Consider the following 27,259-nt stretch of genomic DNA (forward strand, 5'->3'; position numbering starts at 1 on the left):
GAACATGTATGTGGCATGCCCCTGCTTGCTTTGAGTTGACTGTAACTGGAGATTCTGCTGACTGTCACGTATACAAATGGAGATTTGCTGAGGCTGCCAACCTGCATGCAATACAATGAAAAATACCTTTAAGGGGAAAATGGACAAAGCTCGGTTTTATCTCCTTAGCCTTGAGAACCAAATCAGACTTTATAAACTACTTTAGAAAGGTTTTTTAAAATCTTTCAAATTTGAAACTTTCAAATTCTCCTAATTTGTCTTTAGTTAATTTCCTATCACACGCTGTCTCCACGGTGCTGCATAAAAATCATATCATTATGGCCAGGCACGGTGGCTCACACCTGTAATTCCAGCACTTTGGAAAGCCGAGGCGGGTGGATCACCTGAGGTCAGGAGTTCAAGACCAGCCTGCCAACGTGGCGAAACGCCGTCTCTACTAAAAAAAATACAAAAATTAGCTGGGCATGGTGGCGGGTGCCTGTAATCCCAGCTACTTGGAAGGGTGACGCACAAGAATCGCCTGAACCCGGGAGGCAGGCGTTGCAGTGAGATTGTGCCATTGCACTCCAGCCTGGGCAACAAGAGAGAAACCATTGCAAAAATAAAATAAAAACAAAAAAAGAATCATATCATTGCAAATTTACCAACAGGTACTGAAACAAGTGCTGAAAATAGCCTAGATAAGACAGGAAGAATGAAAACAAGAAAAACTACCATGTATTGAGTACCCATCAAATGTCAGGTATTTTACAAATGTCTTGTTTCATCCGTCTATCCTGAGAGATAGGCAGTAGTCTTATTTTTAACTCAACGACATTAAGAAACTTGCCCAAGATGATAAAGTCAGTTCTCCTGCCAGGAAAACTAAACAAGTAGAAAAAGAAAAATTGAGATTTAAGAGAGAAGAAAGCATAAACATCAATGCTTCCAATAGTATAAAACTTTTCATTCCTTATTCTCTTAGGCATTTGTAAAGCATTTAGGTCCTTTTTCTGGAGTGCTCATCGCTCATATCCTCTTCTTTAAAAATGTCACCCTTTCTGCATATTCCGGAGCTATTCTCTCCAAAGAAGCAAGGTCCCTTTCCCTGCTTTATTTCTCCTTAGTGTTATCACTGTCTAATGTGCTACATGCCCATGTCTTCCATACTAGAATCCAAGTTTCTTGAGGCGGCAGGGATTTTTATCTATTATGTTCACTTCTATAACCCCATTCCTAGAATAGTACCTGGTATAAAGTAGACATTCAACAAATATTTGTTGGTTATATCAACAGAAGCACCACGAGTCATTCCATAACAGTCTATACTAAACACAGAATATTAAAATTGGACTGGTATCTATGACCCTCACCCCAAACACAGAAAAACATTAAAATACTAAAAAAGAAGAAAAAATAAATTTTTTTATAAACCAACCAAAATTAAAAAGCAAAGCCAAATTTATAAAAGTTTGCTATATGATGCCATTTTCTATAGTATGGTGGTTTAGATACTTTAAACTACTATGGAAACAAAATTAAAATATTTGTGAAACGTAATAACATTATTTAAAATACTTCACAGGGTGAGCAACAAAGTAAAGAATCATCAGAGGCGGAGTGAAAGCTGCAACCCCAAAAGAGTAAACAGAGGACACAAGCTGACTTTCACTCTCAAGATTTTGAACAAACCAGACTCCTGAGTTTTCGAAACCTCTTATGAAGAAGGCAAATGATAAAGAACCTAGGGCCAACCGAAGATGGGGAACAGAAGAGCTGATGCATAAAGCGAGAATTCCTAAAAGGCTTACAGGGTAAGTTAGAAATAACCTCCACCCCCTAGCTGGAGATAGCAAAGAAAATTGTCTAACTTAGGATTGCATGAAGAATAGAGGAAAAAATATCTCCTGAGAATTAATAACCACAAATTGTCTCACAGAGGGGTGTGCAGCTAAAACTACTTGTGTGGTCTGAAAAATCTCCAAGTTGAGACTAGTTTAAGTATTTCCTGGTTAGTAGCCTCAGGCATCCAGGAAAAGCAAATACTATAATAATGCCTTTTTTTTTTTTTTTGAGACAGAGTCTTGCTTTGTTGTCCAGGCTGGAGTGCAGTGATGCAATCCCAGCTGACTGCAATCTCCACCTTCTGGGCTCAAGTGATTCTCATGCCTTAGCCTCCCAAGTAGCTGGGACTGCAGGCTGCTGCCACCATCCCTGGCAAATTTTTTTTTGTATTTTTAGTAGAGACGGGTTTCACCATGTTGGCCAGGCTGGTCTCTAATTCCTGACCTCAAGCGATCCATCCGCCCGTCTCTGCCTCCCAGTGTTAGGATTACAGGAATGAGCCACCACGCCCGGCCAGTAATCCTTTCTGGAAGGAAGATACCTTCAAACCAGCCTCCTCAGACAGAATGTTCCTAAGTTGATGTGCACATAATAAATAAATAAATCACAAAATGCATAAGAAATCAAGTTACCATGAACAAGAACCAGCAAAGTGTGTGAGTGGGTGGGGTAAAAAGGCAGAAAGAGATCTGCGAAGAATTTTCAGACACTAGAATTGTTAAGCAAAAAGCACAATTATGTTTAATCTGTTTAAGGAAATAAGAAAAGAAATTAAAAATATGAAAAAGGAGCTTGTAGAATTGAAAAAGAACTAAATAAACTTCCAGAGAAGAAAAAATATACTACTGTAAATACAAAATTGAATGGATAACATAGACAAAAAGATGAAAATATCAAAGAGAGATTGAGACACATGGAGGGCAGCGTGAGACAGTCTCATAGATACCTAATCTGAGTTCCTAAGGAGAGGAGAAAGAAAATGGTAGAGGGGCAATATTTGAAAAAAATACTGGTTGAAAATTCCCCAGAATTTATGAAAGATTTTACTTGTCAGATTAGAAATTCCAAGGCATCTCAAGCAAGGTGACTAAAAATAAATCTACAAATAAACACCAAAACTACATACAACCAAAACCAAAGAGAAGATCTTAACAGCCATCAAAGAGAAAATATACATTACCTTCGAAAGAAGAATGTTTAGACTGACTACCACCTCTTTCCATAGCAGGAGAAGCCAATGTGCACTTCAGTGTATAGACAAAAAAATAACTATGAAGTTAGAATTACATACCCAGCGAAATATCTTCACAGAACAAGGGAAAAAATAAAGACAATTTAGACAAACAAAAATTATAAATACCCCTAAAGTAGGAAAGAAAGGTGAAATAAATGGAATGTAAGATGTTAGAATTAAAACTATATCAGTACTTAAAAATAAACATAAATGGACTAAACATTCCAGATAAAAGAAAAAAGACTGTCAGGTTGAATCAACAAATGAAATTTAACATGGTATGTACAAAAAATATATCTAAAACATAAATGATTATCAATGATGGAAAGTAAAGGGATGGGAAAGCCATATAAGACAAAATGTTAATGAAAAAAAGCTCATAGAGTTATGGATTATGGATGGACTTTGCAACAAAATGACAAAAAGCACAATTCATCAGAAATATAATAATTCTAAACTTGGATATATTTATTAACATAGCCTCAAAATTATTAATGCAAAAATTCACAGAACTGTAAGAAAGTAAGAAATGTCCATCATCATAATGGAAGATGTTAAAATACACCTCTCAGTTATTGACATGTCAAGCAAGCAAAAATATCAGCAAGCAAACGAAACTTTAAACAACAAAATGAACACGCTGATCTAATGATCATAGAACATTACACTCAACTGGTGAAGAATGCACATTTTTTATAATAACACCAAGAATTTTTATGACAAGTGATAACATGCTATCACTTGACATGAAGCAAGCTGTAATAAATTTCAAAAACTTGGTATACAGACCACAAATACTGGTCACAATAAAATTAAGTATCTAGTTATCTAACTAGTTGGTTAACTAATATCTAGATTTAAAAAACTGAAAAATTTAAAAATTAAGAAACAGACTTCTAAATAATTCACTGGTCAAAGAAGAAATCTTAATAAATATTAGGAAATATTTTGAGTCAAGCAATAATGAAAATACTGTATGTGAAAATTTTAAGAATATATGTAAGCAATATAGTCAGCTTATATTAGAAGAAAACTAAAAACTTAATACAATAAGCTCCCAACTTATTAAGACACAATAGTAGAACAAAATAAATCAAAGAATGTTAGAAAAAGGAAAAAATACAAAAGCATAAATTATTAAAAATTTTTAAAACACACAGATAAAATGTTCTTAGAGAAGACAAATAGAATTAAAAAGAGCACAAATAACAGTAGGAATGAAAAGGGTACACAATTACAAATACTATATACAGAAGGCAATGAAGGGAAATAATAAATGTCTTTATACCAGTACACAAACACAGATAAAACTATAGAAGTCCTAGTAAAATATAACTTTTCAAAACTGATTCAAGAAGAAAGTTAAAAACCTGACTTGTCCAGTAACCTTGTAATTAAGTGAACCAAGACTTAAAACCTTCTCAACAGAAAAAATTTTTTTAATCTTCCACTAACTACTCCAGAGTATACAAGAAAGGCCACTCATCTACTCATTAAATTTATAAGGTTAGCATTTGCAAGGTTAGACACCAAAACCTGACAATAAATACCCAATTTATATGTACAGTCGCTAAAAGGAGAAATACAGAATAATCTCAATCATGGACACAGATAAAAGAATCCCAAACAAATTATCAAAGAGAATCTAGTGATTTATGAAAAGGAGAATTACATAATGACTAAACTGAGCTACCCAATTTATACAAGGTTGGTTTAACACAGTGTTTCTCAACCTTTTTTTCATTATCGTCCCCCTAAGAAACCTTTTTGTACGTTTTTTTCCCTAATTACTCTCTCGAACTCTCCTCCTCTAATACATTACAATCAGAAAATTGACATTAATACAATTCACCAATCTTATTCAGATTTCCCCAGTTTTACATGTACTCGTGTGTGTGTATCTAGTTCTATGCAATGTTATCAATCTGTAGATTCATGTATCCACAAGTCAAGATATAGAACAGTTCCATCACTGCAAGGATCTTTCATGCCGCACTTTTATAAGCATGCCTAATTCCCTCCTAGCTTGCCTCCATCTCCATGCTCTGTTCCTAACCTTTGACAACCACTAATCTGTTTTTCATTTCTATAATTTTGTCACTTCAAGAATGCAATATAAATGGAATCATGCATTATGCAACTTTTTAGGACTGGCTTTTATTACTCAGCATAATGCCTTTGAGCTTCATCTGAGTTGCTGCATGTACCAGGAGTTCATTCCTTTTTATTGCTGAGTAGTATTCCATGGTATGCATACACCACAGTTAGTTTCCTTCTTTCCCCATCAAAGGACATCTAGGCTGCTTCTGGTTCTTAGCTACTATAAATAAAGCTGCTATAAACATTTGTGTACAGGTTTTTGTATGAACATAAGTTTCCATTTCTCTGAGATAAAGTCCAAGAGTGCAATTGCTGGGTCACATGGCAATTGCATGTTTTGTTTTATAAGAAACCGCCAAACTGTTTTCCAAAGTGGTTGTACCATTTTATATTCCCACCAGCAATGCAAGAATGATCCAATCTCTTGGCATCCTCACTAGCATTTAGTCTTACCATTACTTTTTATTTCAGTTATTCTAATAGATGTGCAGTGAAAGGATCATTTTAATTTGTATTTCCCTAATGGATAATAATATTGAATATCTTTTCATGTGATTACTTACTATCTTGATATATTCTCTTTGGTGAAACATATGTTTATTCCTTTAGCTCACTTTTTTCTTTTTTTTGGAAGATGGAGTTCCGCTCTTATTGCCCAGGCTGGAGCACAATGGCATGATCTCGGCTCACCGCAATCTCTACCTCCTGGTTTCAAGCAATTCTCCTGCCTCAGCCTCCCAAGTAGCTGGGATTACAAGCACATGCCACCACGCCAGGCTAATTCTCTATTTTTAGGAGAGACGGGGTTTCACCATGTTGGTCAGGCTGGTCTTGAACTCCCAACCTCAGGTGACTGCCTACCTTGGCCTCCCAAAGTGCTGGGATTACAGGCCTGAGCCACCACACCCGGCCTAGCCCATTTTTTTAATGGGAACTTTTTACTGTTGGGTTTTGAGATTTTTCTATATATTCTAGATACTAGTCCTTTTGTTTTTATTCTGAGACAGTTTCACTCCGTTGTCCAGACTGGAGTGGAGTGATGCCATCTCAGTTCACTATAACCTCCACTTCCCAGGTTCAAGCGATCTACCCACCTCAGCTTCCAGAGTTGCTGGAACTACAGGTGTGCACTACTATGCCTAGTTAATTTTTCGTATTTTCATAGAAATAGGGTTCCACTATGTTGCCCAGGCTGGTCTCAAACTTCTGGGCTCAAGTGATCCACCTGCCTTGGCCTCCCAAAGTGCTGGGATTACAGGCATGAGCCACTGTGCCTGGCCTGATACTAGTCCTTTGTTGGCTGCGGTTTGCAAATATTTTTTCCCAGTCTATAGCCTGTCTTTTCATCCTTTTCACCAAGTTTTTGCAAAGTAAGTTTTTGAAATTTTAATGCTACATATATATTTTATGTTTACTTTTGTACTGTATATATATATTATAGGTATTCTGTATACAACAAAAATTACAATTTATTTGCCCTACTCAAGAACTATTTTTAGCCCCCTTGGGGATAATATCACCCTGTTGAGAATACATGGGTTAATAATAGAAAATCAATTAATGTAATTCACTGCAATAACGTATTAAAAGAGAAAAATCTTACCATCACAATAGATATAGAAAAAGCACTAAATAAATTTTAGTCTTTATTCATGGTAGTAATTTTTAGCAAATTACAAACAGAAGGACTCCCTAAACCTAACAGAAATACCCCCCAAACCCCACAGAGAACATCACATAAAGCTAATTAACCCTTGGAGATTCCGATCAAGATGGTGATGTTCATTACCCTCACTTCTGTTCAACATCATACTTATGATCAGATCCTGCACAGTAAGGCAGGAAGTGAAAAGAAGAGAAAGAAACAAAACTGTCATTATTTGCAGATGATATTTTTGTATACGTAAAATAACCAAAAGCCTTTACCAATAAGTTAGCAAATTAATAATGTTAGCAAGGTATGCCTGTTAATTAAAAAATCAACATATAAAAATGAATTGTGTTTCTGTAAGCCAGCAAGAAATATTTAGAAAATGAAATTTAAAACAAGACAGCATTTATAACAGCAACAAAAAGTATGAAGCATCTATAGTATCAAACCTAAGAAAAAATGTGCTAAGGCCTTAGAGGAGGCATTTCTAAAGTTTATTAACAGACCATAAAGAAGATTAAATAAATGGAGAGATATATATGTGGAGATAATATATACATATGGAGATAAGAGATAAATAGATAAATATTTAGAGATTGAAAGATTTAACATTGTAAAGATGTTAATTCTCCCCAAACTGGTTTATACATTTACTTCAATGTCAATTAAAATTCTAGTATGGCAAAACAATCCTAAGCAAAAAGAACACAGCTAGAGACATCACACTACCCTTTTCAAACTACATCACAAGGCTACAATAATTAAAACTGCATGGTATGGTATAAAAACAGATACATAGACGAATGAAACAGGTTAGAGAACCCAGAATAAAGCTGCACATCTACAACCATCTGATCTTCTACAAAGCCAACAATAACAAACAACGGGGAAAGGACTTTCTATTCAGTAAATGGTGCTGAAAAAACTGGCTAGCCATTTGCAGAAGATTGAAAGTGGACTCCTGCCTCTCACCATATATAAAAAATAACTCAAGATGGATTAAAGGCTTAAATGTAAAACATAAAATTATAAAAACCCTAGAAGAAAACATAGGGAATACCATTCTGGACATTGGCCCTAGCAAAAACTTCATGACAAAGATTCCAAAAGCAATGCAGGAAAAACAAAAATTGACAAGTGGGACCTAATTAAACTAAAGAGCTTCTGCACAACAAAATAAACTATCAATGGAGTAAACAGACAAGCTACAAAATGAGAAAAATATTTGCAAACTATGCATCTGACAAAGGTCTAATATCAAGAATCTATAAGAAACGTAAATGAACAAGCAAAAAACAACCCCATTAAAATGGGCAAAGGCCATGAACAGACACTTCTCAAAAGAAGATAAACATACAGCAAACAAGCATATGAAAAAATGCTCAATATCACCAATCATTACAGGAACGCAAATCAAAACCACAATGAGATACCATCTCATCCCAGTGAGAATGGCTATTATCAAAAAGTCAAAAAATAACAGATGCTGCTGAGGTTGCAGAGAAAAGAGAATGCTTACACACTGCTGGTGGGAATGTAAATTAATTCAGCCACTGTGGAAAGCAGTCTGAAGATTTCTCAAAGAACTTAAAACAGAATTACCATTTGACCTAGCAATTCCATTACTGTGTACATACACAAAGGAAAAATGACACACGCACGCCTATGTTCCTTGCAGCACTACTCACAATACCAAAGATGCAGAATCAACCCAGATGCTCATCAACGGTGGACTGGATAAAGAAAATGTGCAACATATACACGATGGAATACTACACAGCCATAAAAAAAATGAGCTCATGTCCTTCGCAGCAACATGGATGGAGCTGGAGGTTATCATCCTAAACAAATTAACCCAGGAAAGAAAACCAAATACCACATGTTCTCACTTATAAAGGGGAGCTAAACACTGAGTACACATGGAAATAAAGAAGAAAACAACAGCCCCTGGGGCCCACTTGAGGGTAGAGGGTGGAAGGAGAGTGAGGATTGAAAAACTACCTATTGGGCATTATGTTGATTACCTGGGTGACAAAATTATCTTCAGACCAAACCCCCACAACAGGCAATTTACTCAGGTAACAAACCTGCACATGTACCTCCTAAATCTAAAATAAATGTTGGAAAGAAAAAAAATTATAGCAGGGCTTTCACCTATATTAACAAGCAGAATCATACTATTTAGATATGAATGAAGCTGAGTTTTGAGTAATATATTTATAAGTACTTACATTAAAATAAACACAACAACAAAACAGTATTGGAAAAACTGGATATCTACATGAAAAAGTGAAGCCAGACCTGTACTTCAAACTGTACAGAAAAACCAATTCTAGCTATATTGAATGTCAACGTGTGAAGGCTATATAAGAAACATTTTAGAAGACAATATAGCCAAATGCATTCATGACTTTGGAGTAGAGAAATATTTTCTTTACCAAGACACAGAAAGCACTAATAATAAAACAAACATTGAAAAAAATTATGTCATTAAAATAAATAACTTATTTTTGCCAAAAGACATAAGGAGAATGAAAAGACCATTCACAGGATAGGAGATAATATCTGCTACACATTGAATGCACCAGGAACTCCTAGAAATCAACAAGAAAAAGGCAGAGACACCAACAGGAATATAGCTGAACAGGGATTTCATGAAAGAAAAATCCAAATGGCACCAAAAAAGGATGCTCAAGGCCAGGCGCGGTGGCTCACGCCTGTAATTCCTGCACTTTGGGAGGCCGAGGCAGGTGGATCACAAGGTCAGGAGATCGAGACCATCCTGGCTAACATGGTGAAACCCCGTCTCTACTGAAAATACAAAAAATTAGACAGGCGTGGTGGAGGGCGCCTGTAGTCCCAGCTACTCGGGAGTCTGAGGCAGGAGAATGGCGTGAACCCAAGAGGCGGAGTTTGCAGTGAGCCGAGATGGTGCCACTGCACTCGAGCCTGGGTGACAGAGCGAGACTCCGTCTCAAAAAAAAAAAAAAAGGATGCTCAACCTTGTTAGTAATCTAGGAAATGCAAATTAAAACCACATGAGATACTAAGATCCTATTACCCTTCCCCCTTTCTTTCTCCACCTCCCTGATGACAAAAATAGAAAAATGTAACAATCCTAAGTGCAGCTGAGGAAGGGGAGCCACAGTGCCTTTCATGTACAGCCGGTAGGATAACTAGAAACCACTTTAGCTAATGGCTCGGTGTTACCTGATTAAGCTGAATATGAACACATCCTACAGCACAGCAATTCCCATCCTATTTTTTTATGCAAGAGAACCACCTGCACATGTTCACCAGGATACAGGTTAAAAATGTTCATAGAAAGACAAAAATAATGCTCATGGAAGTGCATTATCATCTTAGAAACAACCCAAATGAGCCAGGCATGGTGGCTCATGCCTGTAATCCCAGCACTTTGGGAAGCCAAGGCGGGTGGATTACGAGGTCTGGAGTTTGTGGCCAGCCTGGCCAACACAGTGAAACCCCATCTCTACTAAAAACACAACAAATTAGCTGGGTGTGGTGGCAGGCACCTGTAATCCCAGCTACTGAGGAGGCTGAGGCAGGAGAATCGCTTGAACCTGGGAGGCGGACGTTGCAGTGAGCCGAGATCGCGCCATTGCAACGTCAGCCAGGGCAACAGAGCAAGACTCCATCTCCAAAAAAAAGAAAGAAAGAAAGAAAAGAATCCAAATGTCCATCAAAAACAGAATGGATAAATGGATTGTAGTATATTACTATAATGGAATACAGAGTAATAAAAACTAAAAGAACCATAGCTACAAGTTCTTTTAGTTTTTGACATGGACAATTCCCACAAATAATGTATCAAAGGAGTAAGCCACGGAGTAATACAGTATTATTCCATATATATAAAGTTCAAAACCAGGCTAAATTATAACATTCTTGATGCATGTGTAGGTAGTAAAACTGTCAAGAAAAGTAATGTAGTTATTATCATGAAACTCAGAAGGTGGTGATACAGAGGAGAGGGAAGGGGACGTGAAGAGGGAGGAGGCTGTGATCAGTAGGGAAACACGCAGGGCCTCTGGCGATGACAATATTCCATTTATTAAACTGGGTGATGGGTTGTACTGCTGTTCTTTATAATTTAATACACATTTTAAAATGTTGTTTTGTATTTATTCAATAGGTAATAAAACTTATTAAAACCACATACCAAAAAAAGACAGATTACTCAGTAAGAAAGCTATTTCACTTAATGGTATTTGCACATCGGCTCCTTACATTTGTGAGACAAAACGCCAACGTTTCTCTTGAAACACAAACTCGGAACAGTGCATCTGGGAGAGGTAAAGCTCCTGCCTCTCACAAACTGTTCTCATTCGTTCTAATACGCTTTGTTTATTTTTCGGCTTAGAAATCTCAGATGAGTTATTTTATTCAGGTTCTTAATTGAATGTCCTCAGGCCACAAGCTTAGCTGAAAGAGAGAAAGTACTGGGCCTGGAGCTGACTATGCTCCCAGGGGCCAGACCTTTGATGTCCGGGCCAGGTAAAAACAGGATGCTGCCATCATGACACTTCAAGCCACATCCATCTAGCTTGAAGGAATAAAGTGAAGGAAAGATCAATATCTGCCTCTCCTCCTTTCCTATGAGGTTAAGACCAGGGACCCTGGATCCAGACTGCCTGGTTTGCATACCAGATCCAGCCCTGTAGCCTGGAACAAGCTACTCAAATTCATTTGTTCCTCGTTTTTCTCACCCGTAAAATGCAGCTGAAGAGAATATACACCTCATAAGGGAATTAGGTTAATACTGATGAAGCACTTGCAAAACTGCTTGGCACAATAAGGGTACTTAACATGGGTTAGGTGGTGATGGTTATTATTCTCAAACATATTCTTTTGTCCAAATCAACTTGACATCTCCATTTGAGTCTCTAACTTTACATGTTGAAAACTAAGCTCCTATTATTCCCTCCAAAGCAGCCCCTGCATCCTTTCAGCTGCTCAGAACAAAACCATCAAGTCATCCTTGATCCTTCTCATAGTTGCTCCATCACAATTTTTGTTAGTCCTACCTTCAAAATACATCTGGAATCCAATCACTTCCTGCCTTCTCCAAGCTACCCCCCTGCTGCAAGCCACAATCCTCTCTTGCCTGGATGGATACAGTGGCCTCCTACCCTGTCTCCTTGCCTCTACCTCTGTCCTCTCCTCCCAGTCTATTCTCAGCTACACCACCCTCAACTGCTACACCAGAGCTGCCACACAGTTTTAACAGAACTACTGTTGAAACTCAAGTTGGATCAGGCCACACCTCTGTTCAAAACCCTCCGTTAGCTTTCCATCTCACCCATAATAAAAATCAAAGTCCTCACCATGTCTGCCAAGGACCTGTGTGTCTGAGTCTCTGTAACCTTTCCTCCTCACCTCCTTCTCTTCTCCCCACATTCACTCCACTCAGGTCACACACAAAGAACACAGCTGCCCCTCAAGGGCTATTCACTTGCTGTTCCTTCCACATGGAAGGCTCCTCCCCACTTTCTGCAAGGCTTGCTGCCCCATGTCCCCCAGGTCTTCACTCACATATGCCCCTCAGTCACTCCCTGGCCTTAAGGAAAATTTCACATCCTCCTCATCATAGTCCCTTCTTTTGCCTCATTTTTCTCTCCTTACCACTTTATTACCTAACACACCTATTGCATTATTTTTATTTATTTACTTATTTATTTATTTATTTATTTGGAGACAGAGTCTCGCTCTGTTGCCTAGGATGGAGTGCAGTGGCACAATCTCTGCTCACCGCAACCTCTGCTTCCCTGGTTCAAGCAATTCTCCTGCCTCAGCCTCTCGAGTAGCTGGCATTACAGGCGCCTGGCTAATTTTTGTATTTTTAGTAGAGAGGGGGTTTCACTATGTTGGCCAGGCTGGTCTCAAACTCCTGACCTCAAGTGATCTGTCCACCTCAGCCTCCCAAAGTGCTAGGATTACAAGCGTGAGCCATCGCGCCCAGCCCCTAACACACTTACTTTATATTTACTTCTTTAGTGTGCTTCTGGTGTGAACCCCCTGTCGCCCCGCAGAATGTGGGCTCCATGGGGCAGGAGTATGTGGCTGTATCCACAGTGCTGAACATGACTTGAACGTGAGCCTAGAGTGGGAGGTCAAAATAACATGGATTATGTGAATAATAAATCTACACGTTGTTGGCTAATACAATATTTTTCTTTCTTCTTGTCCTTCGGGATCCTGGGTAGATTAAAATTTTAAATACATATATTTTGATGTCATGTCCTTTATATTTTGATGTCTAATCACTAAGTTATAGGATTTTTTTGATGCTGTAAATGTGCCCATCCATGCGAAGAAAATGGATCTAACTCCATTCTTTATCTGTGGCTCCTCTGCTTTTTCGTAGTTGGCAATAAGAAGCAGCCACTGCTCCCAGGACTAGCTCAGAGGAGCTCTTGTTCACTCCCCAAAAGCTCCATTAGTAACAGACTGCCCAACTGTTAGGCAACTTCAACGTGGGGAGAGCAGGGACTGTGTCTAGCTCTCCCATAATTGTATTCTCAGCACCTACATTTTTTTCTGCATGAATGAACTAGTTAATTCATGCATGCTTGGGTAGTTTATTGTGTTTTATATCCCACACCAAGGGTGAGCTAGGCCACATGGCCTCTCTGGGTGAGCCTGCACATTCTCTGGAAGAGGAGAATATTGGAGTTTTAATAAAATATTTTGTTTCCTTTTAGATACTAGAGTTATCTCTGAGAGCACTTCACCATCCTCCGTGGCATGATGACACTTTTAAATACAACAGAACTATTGCTTTTAAGTGTGCCTTTTAAAACAGCCCCCAGGAAAAAAAAATACAGGTGTATTTGTGTATGCATATGTCCATGGTGTGTATACACCCATGTATGCACGTACGTATGTGTGTGGAACAATGGGAAATCATAACCCGATGACAATAGCTGAAAAGAAGGGGACAGGATGGGTAAGAGGCCAGTTTCCTTGTCTATCTTGTTTAAAAAACAACAAGCTGACTTTACCAAGGGCGCCATCCTTCAAGTTCGACCTAACAGCTCATTAGCCCCACAAATGGGAGTCAGTCACTTAGTCGTTCTGCAGGAGAGTTCATGTCCATCTTTTCTCTCTCCTTTCACTAGTCCAGCAAATCCTAGGTGGGCAGCTACTAAGTTTCTCAAACCATATTCTGGAATAAAGAATAAAGTAGATAGACAAAGACCTTCCCTTTATGGAGAAGGGAGATAATAAATAAGTAAACTAATGCATATTTGACCCAATTGCAGGTAGAGGCATGGGCTGTGAAGACATTTGAAGCAGAAAAAAGCTAGAGAGTGGAAGCGGAGGGTTCTGGCCCGCCCTGCAGAGGCGATGCTTGAGCAGAGTTTGGAGTGAAAATGTGGAGGAAAAGCTCTCAGGGCACAGAGAACAGCCTGGACAGCAGTGAACTGGCCTGGAACGGCGAGAGAGGCAGTGCAATTACAGCAGACGGAGCCCAGGGGAGAGGATCAGAGACAGTATCAGCCCTGAGAAGGAAAGGCTCTGCTGAAATTTATTCCTGGGTACAGCATCCTCTGAGACGGACTGCACAAAGGTCATTAACTACATTTAGAAGCACAGAAGAACTGAAGGTATTAAAAAAAAAATAAAGCCTCTTCTGTTGCAGGGGGAATTACATATGCATGCAAAATGCAGTGGGCCTTGTCCACATATTCACCAAAAGGGTTGGGATATCTTATTCCACCCCCACCCACCACTCACCACCCCCATTAGCCAGAATGAACAACATAATAGAAATTAACGGCTGGGCTAGTCTTCTTCAGGATGAAGCCTCTCAGCTGTCACCCCTGCCTCCCTCTTAAATGGCTGACGTCATCTCTGATCCTCCCCCAAACAAGTGGCTCTTTCTCTGGTCCCAGATAATTAGTTTCCCCAAACACAATGGGAAGGCCTTAGCCCAAGCTTTTAGGGAAGACGTTTGAAGCATAAGGGAATACTAGTGTTTGCTTGGGCTATGGGACAAATGTTCCGGAAATGAAAGGGTTTTTTTGTTGTTGTTTGTAATTATGCACATCCTGCAGTATCTGCATAATGGGTCCAATTCAGCTCTGGCCTTGCAGATAAATTACCATGTCCCTGGAGGAAGGTCAGCGTATGAGTGAACAGGAAGCTTCATGCTGACAATAGTGCCTTAATTTTTTTTTTTTTTTAATTTTAAGGATGAACTTTGCTCTTTTAGTCCATTTATCTGCAGGCATTTGCAGACATGTCCTAGACACACCCACACTTGTAAAATGCACATACTTAAAATCAGCCTTGGCTTTGAGAGAACAGTATAAAGATTTTAGATGGTTGATGAGCTGACTGCTATATTCTTCCTGGTACCTGATGGAATTTTAAAGCCAGAGGAAGCCTTATATGTTAGTCAAACTTTTTGTAGCTAGAGAAAGTCAGGAACACTATTGGCTAAAGGACCCAACGTGAATAAGACATGAGATGGGTTTAGGTTCATTTTCAAAAAAAATTTCTTTAGAGAACTATACAAAATTTCATTTTGATTTAAATACATTCACCAGAAGGTTTTGTGTGTGTGTGTGTGTTTTTTTTAACACTCTGGTTCTGCTCATGGTTTTGTAGAATATCTTATGCATCTAGTTCAGAGTTCAATAAATGAGTTTTCAGTTAAATTTCTTGACATTTTTCACCATACAACCTTAAATCATATGGCAACCTCAAACTGGAGATGTGAACAGTGTTCTTGTGGCTAATTTACATATTTGACCTTAAAGGTTCCAATAAAAATCTTCTAAACAGATCATTTATCAACATGGCCCGACCCAAAGGGGTCTTACGAAGTCAAAGAGGTATGAATCCCTCATTTGGCCTCCACCAAATTTCAAGGGTTTTAATGTTGAACACAATTTTCACAAAAGAGTCAAAAGGAAATGATTCTATATGTTTGCTCATTCATAGTAAACTCAGGTCCTAAGAACTAATGCTCTCTTTCCATATATATGGTTATACAAAGGCTTTTGTCAGTCAGGGCGCGGTGGCTGACGCCTGTAATCCCAGCACTTTGGGAGGCTGAGGTGGCTGGATCACCTACCTGAGGTCAGGAGTTCAAGACCAGCCTGGCCAACAGAGTAAAACCCCATCTCTACTAAAAATACAAAAATTAGCTGAGCGTGGTGGCGGATGCCTGTAGTCCCAGCAACTCGGGAGGCTGAGGCAGGAGAATCGCCTGAACCCAGAAGCAGAGGTTGCAGTGAGCTGAGATCGCACCACTGCACTCCAGCCTGGGTGACAAGAGGGAGACTGTGCTTCAAAAAAAAAGACTTTTGTCACTATCATTTTATTTTAATCATATTTTGCTTTCTTTCATTTTTTTTTCTTCTTTTTGAGATGGAGTCTCACTCTGTCACCCAGGCTGGAGTGCAGTGGTGCGATCTCAGCTCACTGCAACCTCCGCCTCCCGGGTTCAAGAGTTTCTCTTGCCTCAGCCTCCCAAGTAGCTGGGACTACAGGTGCCCGCCAGCATACCCTGATAATTTTTGTATTTTTAGTAGAGATGGGGTTTCACCATGTTGGCCAGGCTGGTCTCGAACTCCTGACCTTGTAATCCGCCTGCCTCAGTCTCCCAAAGTGCTGGGATTAAAGGCGTGAGCCACCGCGCCTGGCCAATTTTAATCATATGTTTCTAAAGGAGACTGTATATCTCCTTTTTACTCTGGCCAACCATGATGGCACTTATTCACTTCAAATCCTGCCCTAATTAAAGTCCAAGACAAAGTGGCTGCCTTGATGATTTAAGCATTTCTGGAGTGGTTTTTCCTACCAGCTGTTGCTCCTGGTTATCCAATCAACCTTGGTATGCTTCAATGCGCAATAAAATAAGTAGCCAGGTCACTAGGGTGAGGACTAACAACTCCTTGGCTTCTCTAAGGTTCCCAGTGCAGCTTCTAGCCATTTAAATACCATAAAAAGTAAGAGATGTACCATTAGTGACAATTTCTTTGTACCTAACTCCACTGTGCCTACAGCCTTGTGGCATTTTAATTAGGGAAATAGTACATTCCAATTCCAGGCGGAAGTCCAATGCTCGCTTGGCTTTATTCTTAGGTGGCACAGTTTAAAAGATGTATTCTTTTGTTTTTTACTCTTCATCTGCCAGAAAAACTTCAAAGAGAGGAAGAAAGGGAATTGGGGGATGGGAAAGGAACATCCCGGATAACCTCACTGCTCCTTCTGTGTGTGTGTGTGTGTGTGTGTGTGCTATTCCCTTTCCCAACTTCTCTCTGCAAGCCAGGATGTTCAGGTACGAAACAGCTGGCTAAGGAAAGTTTCACTTTTTCTTCTGGAAATTAAAACTAGGAACAGCACTGATCAGTTCCACTTCTCCTCCTCCTTCTCCTCCCACCACCTTTTTCTCTTAGGACCTTCTCACAAAACAACATCCACAGAGGGTTTGCATGAGACAGGTACCAAGATAAACATTGTTACATCTCTCCTGACATGAAGACATCTGATCAGAAAGTATGGGCTCTTAATAGAAGTAAACGGAGTATGAAGAGTAAAACGGGAAGAAGCTAAACATTACAACTATATATTATATATAGGAAAGAGTCAGCTTGTTCCAGTGATGCTGATGTGATTGGGAAAAGGGTTAAAGCCAAAAATTAGTTTCCACTGATCCTTTTTTTTTTCTGGCTGAACTTTTTTTCTTGCATGCACAGAGACACACCTACATACTCCAAACTTCACCAAAGGTTCCAAATTTTTGCATTTAAATACAGCACACCAAACATCTCTCTTGCCCTAATTCCATTTCATTCTTGTGTTATCCATGCTAAAAAGAGTTTGCTCAGTCTACATGAGTGAAGCTATAGCCCAAAATAGATCTAACATCTGACTGATGGAAGTTAATAAACTAAGAAGAGCATTTTAGAGTAGATAAATGAGAAATTGATGGGCAAATCATTTCTCTGTGGTCAGATTAGACAAAAAGCACGAGAGGGCCATTTTGTCTAAGTTGGTCACCTAGCTGTGGGCAAAATGGGCACTACTTGGCCCACAGCTAGGTGGCCAATTTAGACAAAAGTTTATCCTAGGTCAGTAGTGCCCACTTTCTCCAAGTGAAGAAAACAGGATAAAACTGAGTAAGAGCTTTGGAGAAGCCCCAGAAGTAAATGATAACTAACAAGGGAAGTTGCTTTAAATTCTGATTTTTACCCTTCACAGGAAGAGACAATAGAGACCTGTCATAAAATGAACTGCTCAGGCAAGTAATTCTCCCAGCATCCACTTCTTCCTTTGCTTCCTCAGAGCCAGTTCCAAATTCTCAGCTGTATGAAATGAAAAATGTAGGCCAGCCACGGTGGCTCATGCCTGTAATCCCAGCACTTTGGGAGGCTAAGGAGGGCAGATCATTTGAGGTCAGGAGTTCGTGACCAGCCTGGCCAACACAGTGAAACCCGTCTCTACTAAAAATACAAAAATTAGCCAGATGTGGTGGCACGTGCCTGCAATCCCAGCTATTTGGGAGCTGAAGCAGGAGAATCACCTGAACCCAGGAAGGCTGCAGTGAGTCGAGATTACGCCACTGGACTCCAGCCGGAGTGACACAGCGAGACTCCATTTCAAAAAAAAAAAACTTAAAAACAAAAAGACAAGTAGTGGTTGAAAGACAACCGCAAGAGATGGTAATCACAGGAGCACAGGTTGGCTCTGGTTTCCTACTAGAGGATCCAGAAAGAAGCCCAATGGATTTCTGCTCAATTCTGAGCACTGTGCTATGTCTTTGAATATCCACACCTAGCAGAACTATACAGAGGAAGTGGTTAGTAAATATCTGGTGACTCAATGAGTAAATTACAAGGAGCTGTAAGGTTTAGGGACAAAGCACAGTGACATGCACACATCTCCTTAAAAAATACCCTGCATCATGAGCCGAGATGGCGCCACTGCACTCCAAAGCCTGGGCAACAGAGCAAGACTCCATCTCAAAAAAAAAAAAAAGAAAAGAAAAGTCCTCCATCATTACAGATGCTCCCCTAATTCAGACTGACTCATTCTCAGCCTTATGCAAAAGGTTCCATTTTAAGATTTTAGAGACTTAGTACATTAGTTTTCTATGGCTGCTGTAACAAATTACCACAAACTTGGTATCTTAAAACAACAGTGATTTATTCTCTCATAGTTCTGGAGACCAGAGTCTGGGATGAGAATCACTGTGCTAAAATCAACATGTCAGCAGAACTGCACTCCCCACAGAGGCTTTAGGGAAGCATCTGTTTCTTGTCTCTTGCAGTTTCTGGTGGCTGCCAGCATTCCTTGGCTGTGGCTTCGTCACTACATCTTTAAGATCAGCATTTTCAAATTTCTTTCTGTTTCATCTCCACAGTGCCTTCTCTTCTGTGTAAGCAAAATCGCCCTCTGCCACTCTCATAAGGATGCATGTGATTGCAGTTAAGGCCCACACATAATCCAGGATTATCTCCCCATCTCAAAATCCTTAATCTCATCTACAAAGACCCTTTTCCCAAACACCATCATATTTATAGGTTCCAGGGAGGACAACCTGATGTCTTTGGGAGCCATTACTCAGCTTAGTATTGCCAAAACAACAGAGCAGGCAGCAGTGATTGCAGGAAGTCTCACACGTCTCTACTTGCTGCAAACATCTGTGCTATTTCTGCATAATGCCTGCAGTTACATAGGTGGTATTATTGCAATATACAGCACATGTACTCAAACATTTTAGATTCAAATTAAAATCTGAGCTGCACAACAGCCTCCAGAATGGAATGACTGTGTAACTTGGGGAATGTCTACATTATCCATTATGTGGGGGCAGGAGGCAGGGGCTAACGCCTAGTCTCTCCTGTGTAATTGGCCTTAGCTCTGCCAATTACTCTATCCTTATTGTCAAACACAATCTATGGGAGGAAACCCAAGAGGGAATTAGCTTATGTGGGAGAGGCTACTTTGGGTAATAGGAATGTACCCTGCAGCTTTTCATTCAGTTTAGGTTCACTGATGGGTCAAGCTGGGTATTGGCAGAAAATTTGGAACTGGACCCTTGGGTTTATTACCATTTTCTTTACCACTCTAATGCTGCACACCATCCCCTACGCTCCTTGGGTTTCTAGGTTAGAAACACTTCTTGAGGTGGGGCCGGCCCTACACATGGTTTATTTCTGCTTCTTGCCTATAGACTGGGCATCAAGTCTGCTGGGAACCCATCCTACAGGACCCTCCTAAGGTAGAGAACTCCATCTCCACAGGGTTGAGTTAAATTTTCACACATATGAACAGATGGAATTAGTCATACTTGAGCAGTTTTCAAAATTATGCTTTCATGCATTTGAACACTGTCATCTCTTGATTTATTCTCCGGTAATATTAATAAATCTTAAATTCTTAGGACAATGCAGGGCTGAGATTGGGTTAAGGCAAGTGACACATTTGCCTCGGATGTAAAATTTAAGGGGGTGCCAAAAAACTCAGTAACGAAAACAACATTTTAACGCAGTATATTAAAAATATCAAATCAAAATCAAAGCAGCAAACCACGGCTCACAGGTTGACTATTTCTGTAAATGAAATTTTATTAAAACCAGTGAGACAGCCAGCGGGGAGGAGGTCCCTGGAAAAACTCCAACTGGCCTGTGCACTGGGGTGGAGCCGCAGCAGTTTGTGCCACTTGCAGCGAGGAAGAGCCTGGCCCCTCCTCTTCCTGTGTGGAACCTGGGATTTGAGCTGCGGGCTGGAGGCGTGCTAGATGAATTCTGGCCTTGCTCAGAGCCCCTGTTTCCCCCCTTTTTTCCTTTTCACCCAATAAAGCCCCGCCTTCAAACCATCTGCGAGCTTGAATTTTCATGGCTGTGGGATGGACAAGGACCCCATCTTTAACTGAACTTTAGGAAAATTCCTGCAACACCAGGTCCAGGATAAGGGTGGGCCAAGTGTGGCATAGTCATGCAAGTGTTAGTTGGATCTTGTCTTTAAAATACTGATATTTTGTTCATTAAGAAATTTGTGCATTACGTGATTTTAATAATTTTAACATAACTTTAATTTTTAAACTGAATTCTTAAAAATTAAAAAAATACTTTTTTTTCAAGACAATTATTACGATTTGATATGGAGCAAAAGTGTTTCATGTATTTTTTCCCAATCTGTCACAGAGAATGTTAAAAAGACACACTCAAGAATCACAATTTTAAGAAATTCATAATTTTTACTGCCTCATCAAAGATATTGTTGGGTGAAATAGACATTTTGCTTTACTCTGAGTAGACAATGGCCAACAGTTTTATCTGCTGTTACTTTTTTACCATCAATGCAAATGTCAAAGCAGTGAAAAGGCAAATAACATCTTAGAATTAGAATGAAAATGATTTTAACCCGAAAGACCCCTTGAAAGGGTCTTAGGAGACCCCAAGGACTATGGGCCAGATTGTGAATTGCTGCCTTAAAGGTTAAAGCTTTCACAATATATCAAAAGCGTTGTCAGTCACAAGATAAGATCCTCAGTCAGATGGGGGCAACATAATTATAACTAATCTCAAAATTAATTTTGGAAAAATCAGTGAAGAGTTGAGCAAATTGACTATCATATAAATAGTTTTGAGCAATCAGGAGATCTTTGAGGCTAAAGATAAGATGTGAAAGAATCTGAATGCCATGGATATAATCCATGACCTGAAGGCATGGCCATTTTAGGGCAGCAAAGTGGAGAAAGAGCACCCCATCCATCACTTACCTTCCATTCCTTGCCCCCACTGCCTCCTGGGTAATGAGGGAGCAGAGAGTACTAGAGCAGCAGCAGCAGCAGGAAGAGTGAGGCAAACGAAAGGAGAGCACAGGGCATCCGAAGGCTGCTCCAAGACCTTGGGGCCGGTTGGCCTGGTGTGGAAGCTCTCCTGCCATTTCCTAGCACACAACCTTGGTTGAATTCCCAAAGCACTGTCTGGCTGAGTCTCCTCCACCATAAGTAATATGGATTAATATAAATACCTTCCTCATACAATTGTTGTAAGGAGTACACGAGATGATGTAGTTAAGGCACTGAGCACAGAAACTGAGACAATAAGTATGCAGTAAATGCATAAGCAGAAGGAACACACTTCTGTGGTCGTTCACTGCCCAGTGTTCAGTAATTTTTCCCTACATGCATCAACGCTTAGCCCAGGGCCTTCTCAGAGTTAGGTGTTCAGGAAGGGAAGCCTGTCTGGGCCTGTCACTTCTTCTGTGCTGCACTGAGAGTCATGACTCAACGACAATTCATGCAGAAATCTGATGTTTAGGCTGGGCACACTGGCTCACACCTGTAATCCCAGCACTTTGGGAGGCCGAGGCAGGCGGATCACCTGAGGTCAAGGAGTTCGAAACCAGCCTGGTCAACATGGCGAAACCCTGTCTCTACTAAAAATACAAAAATCAGCCGGGCGTGGTGGTAGGTGCTTGTAATCCCAACTACTCGGGAGGCTGAGACACGAGAATCACTTGAACCCCACGGGCAGAGGTTGCAGTGAGCTGAGATTGTGCCACTGCACTGCAGCCTGGGCAACAGAGCAAGACTCCCTCAAAAAAAAAAAAAAAAAAAAAAAAGGAAATCTGATGCTTCAATATGAAAAAATAGACATAAATGTGCAAATTATTACATAAAAATATAAATGTTTGTAACAGAATTGTTTTATATTTTCTTAAAATCATTTTTATTGGTATTGAAAACACATTGAAAAACAAAGGAATCAGGCTTAAAAGTGACACTAGCAAAACATTTAACACACCAACAGAAAAATATACCAACCCTGCTTTTTGCTAGTAGGTCTCTGTGGTAGAGAGAATAATGCCTCCCATTCCACCCCAAGATGTCCACATCTTGATTTCCAGAACCTGTGAATGTGTTACTTTATATGGCAAAAGAACTTTACTGATGTGATTATGTTAAGGACCTTGAGATGGGGACATAATCCTGGTGAGTCCAGTGTAACCTTTAACAGAGGTCCTTAATGCCTGGTGAGCCCAATGTAACCACAGAGGTCCTGAATGGAAGATAGAGGCAGATGTTAGGGAAAGATGTGACTTCAGAAGAAAGGCACAGAGAGATGCCACATTCCTGGCTTTAGAGACAGAGGAAGGGGCCATATGCCACGGAATGTGGACAGACTCTGAAAGCTGGAAAGGGCCAGGAAACAGACTCTCCCCTAGAGCCTCCAGAAAGGAACGCAGCCCTGCCAACACCTTGATTTTGGCCCAGTGACACCCATGACGGACTTCTGAAATACAGAATAATAAGATGATAAACTCATGTTGTTTAAGCCACTACACTTGTGGTGACTTGTTACAGCAGCAAACAGAAAACTAATACAGTCCCAAAGCTTATCCAAATCACCTGTGGCATACTTCAGTGCACAACAAAGAAGTAGCTAGGTCACCAGGGTGGGGACTAACAACTCCTACAGCTTTACTAAGCTCCCCAGTGCAGCTTTTGGCCATTGAAATGCCACAAAATAAGAGATTTCTCATATACAACCACCCCTACCCATAAGGATTCGGATTCAAGAGTTCTGAAGTGTGAGAATATCCATGTTTAACAATTCCTGTTGGTGACATGCTTAGACATGGTCAGTGGTCCACACGTTCACACACATTCATTTCTCTTTTTTTATTTTTTAGAGACAGAGTCTCGCTCTGTCACCCAGGCTGGAGTGCAGTGGTGCGACCTCAGCTCACTGCAACCTCTGCTCTCAGGTTCAGAAATTCTCGTGCCTCAGCCTCCTGAGTAGCTGGGATTACAGAAGTGCGTGACCATGCCCAGCTAATTTTTGTACTTTTAGTAGAGACCGGGTTTCTCCATGTTAGCCAGGTGGGTCTCAAACTCCTGACCTCAAGTGAGCCATCCATCTCGGCCTCTCAAAGTGATGAAATTACAGGCGTGAGCCACCACACCCAGCAGAAACATTCATCTCTATATGTAAGGTGCTTACAATTTAGGGGCTGAGTAAATATAATTCCAATCCCTAACAGAAAAATATATATGCATTATTTTAAAGACAAGTCAACAGCCAGGGACAAGAGTAAAGGTCTAGAAATGTCCTAGAACACATAAATTCTTTTGTATGCTTATGTCAACAAAAACAAGATACAGAATTAAACCAGATGAGAACTCCGTCTGCTCTCCCCTGTGCAACTGGTGCTTCAGGGGCAGGGGGCAGGTGAAATGGAATCCTGGCAGCCCTACAGACCTCCCACTGAAAAGCATCCCTGCTGAGCACATAACCAAGCCAGGCCCTTCCTACCCCCTCACCTGTCTCAGCTGTTTCCTGATGAGGTGGAGATGTGCTGGCCCAGGGCGTGTCGTCTTCAAACTGAACCCAGCTGCTGATGGCCGAGGCCAGGTCAGGTGGGGGCTGCTCAGGGCTCCCAGGTGGGGAAGCTGCTTCAGAGATGAGGCCCATCTTTTCAGAGGAGTCATCCTGCTCCAAGTGGGAATGGTCTTGAGAGCCTCCATCCACCACATGGTTCTCCCCAGAGGAGCTCTCAGACTGGTCTGGGGAAGATGACAGTCCTGGGAGGTGCTCTTCCGTGCCCCCTGAAACAGATACCAGACACCACCATCATGTGAGGAAGGCCGCTCTTCAGAGCCATCTCATGGAGGCAAAAACTAAAGATAGCCATGGGGTGCCAGCGTGACTCGCCACTGCAGTGAGTGGGGAGAAGAAAGAGCCACACCCATCTGACTCTATGTGAAACGACTGTTTCCCCAGTCATGTGTAAATGCTGTAAGCTCAGCATGTCTCCAGTCAGTACCCTGGCAGGCAGAGACTAGGAGCCTTCTTCACTATTCTTATCCCAGCATCTACTCCAGTGCTTGGGGGTCACAAAGGAAAGTGCTTACAGAGGTCAAGTAAGAAATATACCTGCATCAAGTGGGACAAGTGAAAGGCAAAAGGGACTGGTGGAGACTGTGGCTAAACAGGAGCACTTTTGTCAGAAGACATTCAAAGTCAAATTTCAAACTCTTTGCAGTCTACGCTATACACAGCCACAGGACACCAGGTGCAAACCCGTGTGCACTAATGACTAGCTGAATGTAACCTAGAGGCTATTCCTGTAGCCCTGTATCACTTGATTGGCCCTAGAAAATTTAACAGACTTCAAATTATTTTTTTGAAAATTAAAAAAACTGGCCAGGTGTGGTGGCTCAAACCTGTAATCCCAACACTTTGGGAAGCCGAAGTGAGTGGATCACCTGAGGTCAGCGGTTCGAGACCAGCCTGACCAACACGGCAAAACCCCGTCTCTACTAAAAATACAAAATTAGCTGGGCGCGGTGGCACATGCCTGTAATTCCAGCTACTTGGGAAGTTGAGGCAGGAGAGTCACTTGAACCCGGGAGACAGAGGTTGCAGTGAGCCGAGATTGCGCTACTGGACTCCAGCTTGGGCAACAAGAGCGAAACTCCGTCTCAAAACAACAACAACAACAACAACAAACTATATCCTGATTATGGTGGTAGATATACAAATCTATACATATGCTGAAATTCATCAGCTGTACAACAAAAGAAGTCAATTTTTCTTTAGAAATTTTTTAATCGAATAATTAATATAAAAATCTTTTCTCCCATCACTAGCCAACTGGTCCATCTGCAAGTACTCAAAGCCTCTACAGCTCTGTCAAACAGAAATAAAATGTGAGCTATATATGTAATTTTAAATTTTCTAGTAGCCACATGAAAAAAATTAACCACAACAGAAGAAAGTATTTTAATAATATACCTTTCAACCCAATATGTTGAAAATTTGTAATTTCAACATGTAATAAATATAAAATTAATTAGCAATTTAATTTTTTTATTAAACTAGGTCTTTGAAATTTAGTGTAGGTATTTGATGCTTACAGTACATCCCAATTCAGACCTGTCACATTTCAGGAGCTCAATAATCACAAGGCCACCATATTGGAGAGCATACCTGTTGACTCACACTTCCTAGGTGTTATAAATGAAGGTGGGATGACTTCAGTAGGCACTGGTAGCTGCAGTAGAACAGAATCAACTGACAAGTCTCTGCAAATATCTCCTGGATCCTACCTTAACCTTCATCCCTGAGCACAAGTTCTCTAAAGTCAATACAGTCATCCTCCTTATGATCAAGTATGACTGTACTGAGCTCTTTCCACATGCCAGGCACTGCTCTAAGCACTTTTATGTATGAATTCACTTAAGCCTCACAACAACCTGTGAGATAGGTACTGATTATTCCTACTGTACAGATAATGAAACTATGCTTGGAGAGGTTAAATAAATAATCTACCCAAAAGCATATCATTCATTCCTGGTGCAACAGGGCTTTGAACCCAAGCACTCCGGTTCCAGAGCTGTCATTTTTAACAGCTACTTTTAACAACTACATTTTAAAAAGGCTGAAAGTAAAGCACTTGGTAAATATTAGGTTTTTGTTTCTTGGGAGAAAAGAGCCAATACTTTTGGTGTTTCCAAGCTTCTTTTTAGGGCCCTAAGGTTCCAAGACGCTTCTTCAGTGTGTAAATTCTCCCACTTAGGATTCTAAGATCTCAAGAAAGAAAGTAAGAAACTGACTCTTTTTTCTACATTAAGATCCCACCCAAAGAATAATCAAGTAGAAGCCATAACAAATAGACATGGCTGACAATCTCTTCGCTTCAGGAAATGAAGGCACTCCTTACCCTGCGAGTGGGCAGGAAAGGGTGGCTCTTCATTGAAGGAGACCCATTCTGACTGGTGGGTGGCAATCACATGGTCCAAAGTCGTCATGCTAAAAAGGCACTGGTCATCTTCACACTGCTGACCTCAGGTGAACCCCAGAATACTGTCTGGGGTGGGCTGGGGTAGGGGTACGGCAGTACGGTAGACTTGGGTCCAGGGTCTGTTCTAGGTGTCTTGCCGAGGGCAGTACTCAGAATGTAGACAGATCAGCCCCTCTTGCCGTTGGTTAATCTGCCAGGCAGAAATCTGTTTAACAAACAAACAAACAAAAAATGTAAAAGAATAACCATCACGTTATACTGAATCCACATAGGTCTAGGGCTTTTAGCGCTGCCCACAAGGCAGCCTGGGGTGGTTTCCAACTTGCCTTACTTCACTCTGTTCCTGTCATGCCCTCAACTTTTATATTGAAATGTCTGTCTTTAGCATCAAGGTTTCTAGGTAAGTCTTCATATCACACTTGTAAATAATTACACAAATTTCAGCAATTAGATTCTCTAATTTCCCTAATTATTGTATTTTAGAAATATTGTTATCTATAATACTATCATTGCAAAACAAATATTAAAACTTTTCAAAACGCTTTCACTTTCTTTCACCAGCTGGCAAAATAAAAGCATGTTCTTTTTCTATTAAATTAGTCCAGTCTCTTGCCTTAGGCAGGTAACTCTTTGTAAGTCTGATTTAAATCTTT

At 40.4% G+C, this 27,259-nt stretch overlaps 1 protein-coding gene across 1 annotated transcript in view; it reads right to left on the reverse strand.

Annotated features, from left to right (window-relative positions):
• Window positions 1-27,259, reverse strand: part of STON2 (stonin 2) — a 184,139-nt gene that overhangs the window by 127,961 nt on the left and 28,919 nt on the right. The window contains exons 3-4 of the mRNA XM_011969705.1: window positions 26,526-26,811; window positions 24,124-24,408 (exon numbers count right to left, since the gene is read on the reverse strand). Of these exons, the coding sequence (XP_011825095.1) occupies window positions 24,124-24,408; window positions 26,526-26,613 (373 nt within the window). The 5' untranslated portion in view covers window positions 26,614-26,811. The remainder of the gene's footprint in view (window positions 1-24,123; window positions 24,409-26,525; window positions 26,812-27,259) is intronic.

Source organism: Mandrillus leucophaeus, unplaced genomic scaffold (genome assembly GCF_000951045.1).
Source record: "Mandrillus leucophaeus isolate KB7577 unplaced genomic scaffold, Mleu.le_1.0 Scaffold90, whole genome shotgun sequence".
NCBI lineage: Eukaryota > Metazoa > Chordata > Mammalia > Primates > Cercopithecidae > Mandrillus > Mandrillus leucophaeus.